At 39.5% G+C, this 13,410-nt stretch overlaps 1 protein-coding gene across 1 annotated transcript in view; it reads right to left on the bottom strand.

Annotated features, from left to right (window-relative positions):
* Positions 1–13,410, bottom strand: part of LOC145404056 (uncharacterized) — a 259,743-nt gene that overhangs the window by 152,055 nt on the left and 94,278 nt on the right. Inside the window, exon 4 of the mRNA XM_080275658.1 lies at positions 2,218–2,327. Coding sequence (XP_080131784.1) covers positions 2,218–2,327 — 110 coding nt within the window. The remainder of the gene's footprint in view (positions 1–2,217; positions 2,328–13,410) is intronic.

Here is a 13,410-nt window from a genome sequence, read left to right as displayed (position 1 = left end):
GAATGGCATTCCTCAAGTACCGTAGTCCGGACAGGTCCGATGGTGCTACTATGGTCCGTCTATTCTATGAAGAGCGTTTGGGCGTTGTCCCTCTTGGGAATTTCCTAGGCTGCCTCTCTGCCAAACGTGTACATCTCTCTGTCTCATGTCAGCTATTTACTACTTCTAAATGAAGTTTATTTACAGTATATATATATTTAATTCTTTAATAAGGCTATATACTGTTATAAATGCCTCTTTTTTTCTTTTAATAACAATTACTTTTTATAAATACCACAACACTTGGCAACGTTGCTTTCCAACATTGCTACACTTGTATGGATAAAGTGACCGTGTTAATCCAGGTCATTTCCACTCTGGCCGCCACCTGAGATGAATGCTGTTACTCCTGCTACTCGCTCTCGTGTGCTCCACAGTAGAGAAAAATAACTTATTTACAACGTAAATAAGTATTTTTTAGAAGAGAAGGCAAACAGAGGACCTATAATTGATCCCTCAAAAGCTGTTATAAACCACAAATAAACATCACTTTTAAGGAGAAAATCACAGTCATAATAAAAAATAATGTTAGAGAGAGAGAGACAGACAGACAGACAGAAACAGAGAGTAGGGGAAAGATCATGGAGAAAGGGAATGAATAAGAGCACAACAAGACAGACAGACAGTCAGTTTGGAGGCTTTTCCTCAAATTCTAAAAATTCATAAAAGTGTATAGATTTTTTATAGAAATAAATCTATAAAAAATGTAATTTCTATATGCAGAGAGAGAGAGAGAGAGAGAGAGAGAGGTGGTGTGTTGGGAGGAAGAGTTGTCATTAGCGCCCCTATTCTAATCTAATTAAGTTGCCCAGTACAAGTATGGCTACACTGTGGGACGGGGACTCCCCAAGAGGGACAACGCCCAAACGCTCTTCATAAAATAGACAGACCATAGACTCGTCATTACTGGCGGCTAAATGGATAATGGATTATGGCTGCTTGCTGTACATTCAGAATAATAAGGGAAATCAGGGATAGAGGCAGCAGTCTTGAATTCATATGAAAGGCTTTGGTGATGCTATCATTACCACTGTCAGTTTCAAAGTGTTGTGTACGCACTGCTAGCAGTACTGTAACTGCCAACCAAGCATGGATGACATAGATGAAGAGGGCATAGTCAGTGAAGATTTCTGGCTGGAATGGAGAGTAACAACATATCTTACAGGACTGTCTACACACAGACCTTACCCCTGCATTTCACTAATAAAACAAGGACCCACTCCAAACAAAAAAAGTGGCTACTCCATCCAGGATTAAGATGTCATTCTGTTCATACATTGGTGTTAATAACTGCATCCTTCTGCTTGAACTGACAGTTTTTAGTAGGTTCTATGTTTACCACAAAGAAATGGAAAGCACTGTGGCATACACAACTTTCAGTTAAGGCTTAATGTGAAACAAGAAAGTAACATTCAGAGTGCAACACCCATGTCCTGCAGTTTGTCTAAGGGCTTAATATTTTACTTTGTACTCTGACATTCAATCACTTCTCAAAAAAGAATTACACTGTCCTTGCCTGACCTTTAACACTTTCACCAAGTTATGTCCAAAGTGGACAAAATTTTTTTAGTTGACCATACCATGTGACCTTGACCTGACCTAATGCTCTCAAAACAGATTATCTTCATCCTTGTTTGACATTCAATCCTTCCACCAAGTTTGGTCCAAATGAATCAAAACTGTTTGAAATATATGGCTGAACTTCTGACCTTGCACTTCGATCCTGAAATCTGACTAATAGTTCTCAAAGCCAGATCTCTTCATTCTTGCCTTATCCATGTATTCCCTCCATGTTGTAAAAAAATAATGAAAATGGGGCAAGGCTAGGCAGTTGAACACCCTCTCTTCTATAACACAGGGATGTGACAATCCCACCACCGTTACTAAGGAACCAAGGCACCAGCCTCACGAAAAAGCAAGACAGGCTCTCTCTCTCTCTCTCTCTCTCTCTCTCTCTCTCTCTCTCCATCTGTTCACTCCTATCCACATTCAAGAAGCTAGCTGGCACTCAATTAAAATAATAAATAGATTTATCTAGATTACCAAATTAGCATAAGATGGAGAGGTCATACAAGGTCTGATGCAGCTACCTTAAAAAAAATAAAAAAAAAAAATAAATAAATAAAAAAAAAATCACTTGCCATCCTCCCTTACAACCTGAACTGCTGATCAACTCACCTGGATATCGAGGTTGGCACGAGGGAAAAAGTATTGGTAGGTGAATGGTTGAACTGATGAGTGGTAACCAAACGGGGCCCAAGCAAGCAATTGCACTTCAGATGGCAGAGCTGTTAGAGAGAGAATTACAAGGATAAGCAATGACACAAAAAGTATGAGCAATATGTTCCCAGTGGTATAATTGTGGTGCAGTCAGTAGTGTGCCACACTATGGTTCTGAGGGCAAGGCTGGCACAGGTTCAAAACCTTCTGCTGGCAAGTGCATATCCAGGATTTCCCAAGATGGGTGAATGTGAGGTACGCTATGTGCACTTCAGACTTTTGTTGCTTCTGAGCCTGAATATGCCTTGATGGTACATGACTGTAAGTTACTACTCATGTTAATTCCACTTTTACTAATAATCACACAATAATCACACTCTACGCTGTAATGCATACTGGTCGACACTAATGCTAACTCAATTATTCATTATTAGATATCACTGACTACTAAAAGTTTAACTCAATCACTTTACAACTCATTTGTTTTAAATAGACCACTGACAATGTGTCACCCTAATTATTCTTAACTCCTGCTCTCTTCGTACTTCTGGTAGTCTCCATTTTACATAGGTTTACATTACAAAAAACTGAGCCATATTATAAATACACTTGTACACCAGGAAGCCATTTACTATGCTGGGTGGTAACCATATGATCAAAATTATGGCGCCTGATGGTTTAGTGGGTAATTAAGGCGCTCTAGTCGGACTGAGCCTGTGTAGATTTTTATCCAAGGGGTGGCTGGGGTTTATTGTTCACATAATGCCACTCAGGGATGAATGAAGCTGGCCACTCTCATCTTAAATGTCTGGACCAACTTGCCTAGCCTAGGGCTCCTATGCTCATCATGGGACAACATAGGATTGGATGATGGATGGATGGATGGATAATATTTCTCTAAACTTTCTTCAACTCAGCTGCTTTCAGGTACAGTAAATCCTTGATATAACGGACTTCAATAGACTGGAATTCGCTTTCATCAGACTTGAGGAGCTATCGGACTATATTCCTATATATTGGAAAAAGTCCGATAAAGCCAGAAGCAGTCCGGATTGCCTGACCACTTCAGCTATGTTCATCACAATAGGGTAAATAAAAAGACATGTTTATCAATGAACAGTGCAGTATTATAATAATGTATATATTATACCATTTGATTAATGCAGTGAAGTTATAACACAGTACAGTACCACAATGGTAGTCAAAACAGTTTAAAAACTGTTCATGCGATCCAGACTATGTCTGATATGTCGGAAAAAGTCCGGATTAGCAGGGGGAAATCCGGATGTCGCTTTTATCGGAATTTCGCATTTCTTGGAACGATTTGGGCCCCAATTAGTCCGTTACAGTGAGATCTTACTGTATATATTTTTTTTAGTTAAGGCATACAAACAATGGGAGGTATGCTGGCGTATCAAGTATCTAAAGGTATATTACAAGCATGATTTAGTTAAGGTATACAAACAAAGGGAGGTATGCTGGAGTATCGAAAGATGTATTACAAGCATGATTTTGTACTTTTTCTTACTCATGTTTTACACAAAAACTAACTTAACAGTGTCTCGACAAACCTATACATTATGCAAGTAGGCTGATACCAGTACAGATTTCCCCTGTATTCCTAAACACAGTCTCCTTAAAACCCAACCAGTCATATCACACAGACTTAATATAATCAGGTAATACACACAAGCACACACACACACACACACATATATATATATATATTGATATATATATATATAAAAATCAGATTGATCACATCGCTATCAGTAGGAGGCATAGAAGTTCTCTGCTAGATGTTCATGTTAAACGGGGAGCGGATATTGGTAGTGACCATCAACTCAGCATTGCAAAAATAAGGTTTAAACTTAAAAATCAGAAGAAGGAAAAATCTGGTGTTGGTAGATACGATATTGTTAAGCTTAGAAGGGAAGGAGAAGAAAAGGAGGAATTCAGATTAGAATGCAGAAATAGGTTTTTGGTGTTGGAAACGTTGGAAGAGGGGGAGAGAAGTGTAGATGAGATGTGGGAGGATGTGAACAAAGTTTTGCATGAGACTGCTGAATGTACGATTGGAAGGAGACATAGATTCAGGAGAAAGAAATGGATATCAGAGGAAACGTGGGATATGATAAAAAAGAGAGGTGAGGCTAAATTGAGGAGTGAGATGCAATGCGTTGATGAACGAGAGATTGAATTAGCAAGAGCTGCGTACTGGAGTTTGAATTCAGAAGTAAGAAGGTTAGCTAGGAGAGATAAAAGAAGATGTGTGGATGAAAAGGTTGCAGAGACTGAAATCCTAATAAACAAAAATGATGGACAGAGTCAAAGAATAGCATACGAATCGATTAGAGAACTGAGTGGTAATGCAGGTAAACGCAAGGGAATACCAGTTAGAGACAGGGAAGGAAATTTATTGACCAAAGATGGAGATATTAAAAATAGATGGAAAGAGCATTTTGAGACAGTTCTTAATAGACCAATACCACCAGAAGAGGATATACCGTCTGCTCAGGAAGATTTAAATATAGAAACAGGAGAGTTGAGGCTTGCAGAAGTGGAGAAAGCAGTAAAACAGTTAAAGAATAATAAGGCACGAGGGGAGGATGGTTTATTTCCGGAAATGTTTAAAGTGGAGGGGGATAGATTAATAATGATCTTGACCAAGCTATTCAATAAGATATGGGTGACGGGGTTACTACCATCAGTTTGGAAGAATGGTGTAATTGTTAAAGTTCCGAAGAAGGGAGACCTGAGTGAATGTGGTAATTGGAGGGGAATCTCCTTGTCACCGATAGCTTTGAAAGTTTTCAGTAGAGTGTTGTTAAATAGGTTGGAGCCGGTGGTTGAGGGTATTCTGAGGGATGAACAGGCTGGTTTTAGAAAGGGACGTGGTTGCAATGATCAGATCTTTATAGTTAGGCATTTGATGCAGCAAGTTAATGAAATGAGAGTACCGTTAAGTCTTTGTTTTGTTGATTTTGAAAAAGCTTTTGATAGTGTTTCGAGAGAGTCTATGGGGAAGATCATGAGACATTATGGAATACCAGAGGAGTTTGTGAGGGTCATTATGAACATGCATGAGGACACATTTTGTAAAGTGATGGTTGATAGTTGTCTGAGTGATTCGTTTGAAGTCAAGTCCGGAGTAATTCAAGGTGGTGTTCTATCGCCTTTACTATTTATATTGGTCATTGATTACATTATGAAACGTGTTGGAACAGAAACCGGTGCAGGTATACTTTGGGGAGAGAACAGGAAACTTTTGGATTTAGATTATGCAGATGATATAGTTTTGATTTGTGATGGGCCAGAAGAGATGCAGAGAGTGTTGGACTGTTTGGTGAGTGAAGGTCGCAAGGTGGGTTTGGTTATTAATTGTGGAAAAACTGAAATAATCAATATGAATATGGAAAATGCGCAGGAATGTGTAATTGGAGGTATGGTTGTAAAGCAAGTTGATAGGTTTAAATATTTAGGTACTTATTTAGCCAAGGATGGTTCTTTGAACTTTGAATTCGAGGAAAGGTTAAAGAAGGCTAATCAGGCAATGGGAATGCTTAAAAATATTTGGAATAATAACAATTTCTCTGTGCATACAAAAATCAAACTTTATAAGGTAATGGTTAGGAGTATCTTAATTTATGGACACGAGTCTTGGTACAGCACAGTGACTATGGAAAATAAATTCTTGGTGTTTGAAAACAAAGCACTTAGAAGAATATTAGGAGTTAAGTGGTGGGAAAGGATACCAAATAGTAGAATTAGAGAAATAACGGGAGTGCAGCCGATCGATGAATATGTTAGATTCTCACGATGGAAGTGGCTAGGACATGTGTATAGGAGACAGGGAATAGTACGAGGTACACCAGGGTGGGTGGCACCTGGTAGGAGAGGTAGAGGAAGGCCAAAAGAGACGTGGGTGAGGACAATGAGACGGGAAGCTGGAGATGAGTGTTGGGGAGATCTTGAGGAGTTAGCACAAGATAGGATGTGGTGGTGTGAGTTCATCGAGGCCCTATGCATCCCCGAGGGTGCCACAGGAGATGATTGATTGATTGATATATATATACACTGTATATATATATATATATATATATATATATATATATATATATATATATATATACTGTATATATATATATATATATATATATATATATATATATATATATATATACTGTATATATATATATATATATATATATATATATATATATATATACTGTATATATATATATATATATATATATATATATATATATATATATATACTGTATATATATATATATATATATATATATACTGTATATATATATATATATATATATATATATATATATATATATATATATATATATATATATATATCATCATCATCTGGACTTCCTTTCCCACCCAAGGGCAGGGTGAGGACCAGCAATGTCCAGACAGCCCAAAATTGCCCGATCCAATGGGCTACGCTTCCATTCACTCATCATTCAAGCCCCCGGAATCCTGGCTCTATCGGATACGCCAAAAACATTCACCACGTTCTGTAGCTTCACATATCGTATCCAACAGAGTCAATCCAGACGCTGCCACGTTAAAATGGGGTGCCAAAAATCCCTGATCATGCACATCTCCTCACAAAATTCATCCAGCCAGCTCGATCTCCTGTCAGTTCCCCAGCCTCACCGACTTCCAAACCTCTCTTCCTCACACACTCATCCACCATATCTCTCCACCTCCTCCTTGGCCTACCTCGCCTCCTCCCTCCTTTGAATTCGCTCGGATATACCTTCTTCACCACTCTATTGTTATCCATTCTCTCCACATGACCATATCATCTCAGTCCACTCTCTTCAATTCTGGTGTCCACCGACTTCCTCACTCCGCATCTTTCACGAATCACATTATTTCGTATCCTATCCACCCTCTGTACTCCACATACATTCCTCAGCAGTCCCATCTCCACTGCTCTTACTCTTGACTTTTCATTTTCATGCCACACCATAGTCTCACATCCATATGTTAAAGTTGGCACTAACACTCCTTCATGTAAGCCTCGTGCAGCTGCAACACTCAAGCCTCTGTTTCTTATCAAGGCCTTCATTGCACCAGCTACTTTTCTTCCTTGTGTCACTCTACTTTCCACTTCTTTTGCACATTTTCCTCTCTTTTCTATCACTCTACCCAGGTATTTGAACTCTCTCACAAATTCCAGTCTCTCTCCATTCACTGTTACATTGCACTGGGAGTCACCTTCTCTCTTAATAACCATCACTTTACTCTTTTCTACATTTACTCTCAAGGAACGACGCTTACAGACATCAGCAAAACTCTGCACTAGCCTACCAAGTTCTTGTCCGGTACTTGCAAGCAGTACTGCATCATCAGCATACAACAAATTTGAGATATTCCATCCATCACCATTCATTACCAATGTCATCCCTCTCTCCATTACTCGTGTTTTCACTTCTCTCATCACCTCATCCATATGTACATTGAACAACCATGAGGACATCACACAACCTTGTCGCACGCCCACACTGATTGTGAACCATTCACTTAGATGCCCATTAACCCTGACACATGCTTCACTACCATCATAAATATATATATATATATATATGGGTCTGGTTAGTACTTGGATGGGTGACCGCCTGGGAACACCAGATGCTGTTGGCATCCCTACATGTCAAGTGGGGTTGGTGGAGGATTAGTGCCCCTCCCTGTAAAACAATTAACTCTAAGCCATTGGCCACCCCATCTGGGATACATGGCGTCTGTCAATTAAAGAATCAATTAATATATATATAGATATATATATATATATATATACTGTATATATATATATATATATATATATTATATATATAAATATATATATATATATATATATACTGTATATATATATATATATATATATATAATGTTTATATGTACTGTATATATATATATATATATATATATATATAGATATATATATATACGAAGTGCTACCCAAAAGCTCCAGTAATTTGAACAGAGGGAGCCAAACATTTGCAGTTTTGCCTTCTGCTGTTAGGAGGACTATTTGGGCACCCCTTCACACCATATAGTCTGGATAATCGGGCTATCTCTGTATATACTATATATATATATATATGTTTTTTACCCATTTGTTTTTCCTTCCTCCGTTCTGTTATCTTTAAAAAAAAAAAAAAAAAAAAAAAAAAAACACTCGTATATACAGTCAAGTTGCCCATGGCGCAGACTTCTATGCCATGGTTTTCTATGACACAGGACGGTGCTAGACCCAAAAAAAACAAACCACGCGCATAAACTACCTAAGGTGCAGGCGCGGCAAGGTTTGAAACGCTCGGGCAAATTCCCCTGGCGGCACACTCCCCACTTTGTAAACAAAGAAGATGGTGACCACTTCAGCACCATACTACAAGTGCCCCAACTGTGTACTTTTCTCTCTCTTACAAGGTTATACTTCACCAAATTCATTGTGTTAAGTAAAGAAACATTAAAGATTCTTTGGGTATTGTGACTAGTTTATAGGTTTGTTCGTAAAACTGCTATGAACGGGTTGGTGACGAGGCACCTATCTATGAGGTAAGACGAAGTATAATGCCTCCCATCATCATCATCATCATGTATATAAGTATGATTATTAATGTGTTAAATATGAGTTTTGTTGACACTTCAGCAAACACACTTTATCAAATAAACTTCTTCAATCAGTGCTTGACCAGGCAGCTTCCACCATCTTGAATGTTTTGGTTGGTCAGCTGATCTGTGTCTACTTGGCCGAGCCTTTTTTCGCTCGATCTGCAGTGAGTGGTATTGCCCATGTAGACACAAGGCTGATCGCCCTCCCATTTTTTTTTTTTTTTACGTGTAATACATGCACTGACTGACTGCTTGATTGTTAGCATGTGCAAATTGGGGAAAAATGGGGAAAAGCTGGGTGAAAAGGGGGACTTTGGGTGAACTTCCAGAACCAAATTCCATTTTTCCCATAGGTTTAGTTATTTGTATGGAACAGTGTTCTATGGCAAGGGTGTGGTACGGAACCAATTAGCCGCGCCTCAGACGACTTGACGGTGCGTATATACAGTAGAGTATATATATATATATATATATATATATATATATATATATATATATATATATACAGTAATCCCTCCAATATCCGATGTAATAGACCCATAGGCAGGTCCAGATAGTGGTCCTGTCCAGATATTGGGCCCCAGCTTATGGACTTGTACTTATGGACTCTAACTCAGAGAAACACCTATACAACTCCCTCTGGACGTGCATTGCACCTATTTAAGACCCAAATCACACCAATAAGGGACATAAAAGACTGAAATAAATGCAAAAGAACCATAAAATGAGGTTTTAGAGGTGAGTTTATACAATATTAAACATTCTGGGTACTTACAAGTCCCTGGCTCCTGGACTGGTTTGAACCGCCAGTTTGCAGTCCACAGTTAATCCTCTGCACTCTAAATTCTAATTTCTTAACACTGCACAACACTGTAAATTCCTGGTGTTCTAGTGGCGAGGTATTGCAGTTTATTCACTGTTTATTCACAAAAAACAAACACCTGTGGCTTGCACTGCTATGAGCATCTGCTCTCGATCGGAGTTAGGCTGTGACTGTTGATGATGGCGGGGTAACAGAGTTGCCAGATCACAACGGCCACATTACCAATCTCCTCAACTTTCATTACCAAATTTAACTTTTCATTACCAAATTCATAAAGCTAGCATTTATTCTTCACTAATTTTATATACATGTGGAAATACACGTGATCACTCTCCTTATAATTAACACCATGTTGATTATTTTCACGCTATGTAGGGTAGCAGATTAATCAGAGAGAACAAACAATCCACCATCTCCATCCTGTGTATCCTCATACATGTGAAAAATCCATTTGGTAATGCATTATTCTGATTCATTACCAAACAAATTTTTCATTACCAAATTGGCCCACACTTGGTAATGAAAAATACCAAATGGCAACCCTGACAGGGGAGGGGGGAGGAAGGAAGGGGTGAAGGGACCATGGTGTAACAGCTGTTCGGCACCAGGCGGCAATTTCAAATTACGGGTGGGAAAAAAGTCAGATTTTTTTTTTATTTTTTGCGGTTTTTGGCCCATTTTGGGAATACTGTACTGGATCCCAGGACGATTATGTCCGGTTAGTGGGGATGTTCAGATATTGGGCGTTCGGATATTAGAGGGATTACTATATATATATATATATATACACACACACACACACATTAATTCCTGTACTTTCCAGACGCCCACTCTCCGGACATTGTGGGGCTGGACCTTCGGAACCTAAAAATGGCCAAAAAAAGAAAAAAATCCCCCCCAAATCAGAATTTTTTCCCACCTGTAATTTGAAATTTACCAGTCACACTAAGTAGGCAAATACCCCTATGGTTACCACATACTTCTCTTTCTCCTTTTCCTTTGTATAAAGGAACAATTATACCTGATTTCCAGTCCTCTGGAACCCTTCCCTCTTCCCAAGCCAATCTACACAACTTCCATATCCACTCCACAACAATCTCACCCCCATACCTACGCATTTCACCACACACTCCATCAATTCCTGGGGCCTTTCCTTTATATATATATATATATATATATATAGGAAGTGCAGGGTAGGGCAGTGGATGTGGGGGTGGCTCTAATGAATGAGGGTGAGATTTGGAAGCTTCCGGTGTTGCTGTTTGCTGATGATACAGTACTGTTGAGTGAAGATGAATGGGAGTTGCAAGGTTTGGTGAATGAATATGGGACAGTGTGTAGGAGGAGGAATCTGAAAGTTAATGTAAACAAAAGTAAAGTTATGGTGTTTGAGAGGAATGAAGTCACAGAGTGTGCAGTGAGGTTGGATGGTGAGGATATGGAGAATGTGAGTGCATTCAAGTACTTGGGTAGTGTGATGAGTAAGGATGGAACTTTGGGGGATGAAGTGCGTGAAAGGGTACAGCAGGGAAGGAAGGTTGTTGGTACACTGAAAGCAGTGATGAGAAATAGGGAGGTGAGTATGGAAGTTAAGAAGTCACTGCATGATAATATTGTGATCCCTACCCTGACATATGGAAGCGAGGCATGGACCTTGCAAGAGAGGAACAAGTCAAGAGTGACAGCAGTGGAAATGAGTTACTTGAGAGGAGCATGTGGAGTGACGTGGAGGGACAGGTTGACGAATGAAGAAGTGAAGGAATGTTGTGGGGTGGATGTGGATGTGGTTGAGAAGATTAGGAGAAATACACTGAGGTGGTTTGGACATGTGAAGAGAATGGAGAATGAATGACTGACTAAGAGGGTGTATGTAGGTGAGGTGGAGGGAGGGAGAGGGAGAGGTAGACCGAGGATGAGGTGGAGGGATGGAGTTGAGAGGTATATGAGGGAGGGGGGGGTAAGTTGGGGGGAGGGCAGTCAAATGGTGGGTGACAGAGCGACTTGGAGGCGTTTTGTCTGCGGCCACCCTTTGCGGGATTAGGGCGTCGGGCTATAGATAGATAGATAGATAGAATTTGAAATTGCTGTGCAGCGCTGAACAGCTGTTACACCATGGACCCTTCACCCCTTCCTTCCTCCTCCCTCCCCCTTCCCCTGTCAGTCAGAGTTGCCATTTGGTATTTTTCATTACTAAATGTGGGCCAATTTGGTAATGAAAAATTCGTTTGGCAATGAATCAGAATAATGCAATACCAAACGGATTTTTCACATGTATGAGGATACACAGGATGGAGATGGTGGATTGTTTGCTCTCTCTGATTAATCTGCTAGCCTATATAGCATGAAAATAATCAACAAGCTGTTAATTATAAGAAGAGTGATTACATGTATTTCCACTTGTATATATAAAGTAATCCCTTCAATATCCAACGTAATAGACCCATAGGCAGGTCCGAATAGTGGTCCTGTCCGGATATTGGGCCCCAGCCTCCTAGACTTGTACTTATGGACCCTAACTCAGAAACACACCTATACAACTCCCTCTGGACATGCATTGCACCTATTTAAGACCCAAATCACACCAATAAGGGACATAAAAGACTGAAATAAATGCAAAAGAACCATAAAATGAGGTTTTAGAGGTGAGTTTATACAATATTAAACATTCTGGGTACTTACAAGTCCCTGGCTCCTGGACTGGTTTGAACCGCCAGTTTGCAGTCCACAGTTAATCCTCTGCACTCTAAATTCTAATTTCTTAACACTGCACAACACTGTAAATTCCTGTGTGCTCTAGTGGCGAGGTATTGCAGTTTATTCACTGTTTATTCACAAGAACCAAGCACCTGTGGCTTGCACTGCTATGAGCATCTGCTCTCGATCGGAGTTAGACTGTGACTGTTGATGATGGCGGGGTAACAGAGTTGCCAGATCGCAACAGCCACATTATCAATCTCCTCAACTTTCATTACCAAATTTAACTTTTCATTACCAAATTTGTAAAGCTAGCATTTATTCTTCACTAATTATATATACAAGTGGAAATGCATGTAATCACTCTCCTTATAATTAACACCATGTTGATTATTTTCACACTATGTAGGGTAGCAGATTAATCAGAGAGAGCAAACAATCCACCATCTCCATCCTGTGTATCCTCATACATGTGAAAAATCCATTTGGTAATGCATTATTCTGATTCATTACCAAACAAATTTTTCATTACCAAATTGGCCCACACTTGGTAATGAAAAATACCAAATGGCAACCCTGACAGGGGAGGGGGGAAGGGGAAGAAGGAAGGGGTAAAGGGACCATGGTGTAACAGCTGTTCGGCGCCAGGCGGGAATTTCAAATTACGGGAGGGAAAATAGTCAGATTTTTTTTTAATTTTTTGCAGTTTTTGGCCCATTTTGGGAATACTGGATTCCAGGACGATTATGTCCGGTTAGTGGGGATGTTCGGATATTGGGCGTTCGGATATTAGAGGGATTACTTGAAGAATAAATGCTAGCTTAACGAATTTGGTAATGAAAAGTTATATTTGGTAATGAAAATCGAGGAGTTTGGTAATGTGGCCGTTGCGATATGGCAACTCTGTTACCCCATCATCAACAGTCACAGCCTAACTCCGATCGAGAGCAGATGCTTATCGTAATGGAAGCCACACGTGCTCGTTTTTT

Source organism: Coenobita brevimanus, chromosome 62 (genome assembly GCF_032717465.1).
Source record: "Coenobita brevimanus isolate Jiangsu-jjx chromosome 62, ASM3271746v2, whole genome shotgun sequence".
NCBI classification, from domain to species: Eukaryota; Metazoa; Arthropoda; class Malacostraca; order Decapoda; family Coenobitidae; genus Coenobita; species Coenobita brevimanus.
The sequence above is the reverse complement of the archived record's forward strand: the minus strand, read 5'-3'. Positions and strand labels throughout refer to the sequence as shown.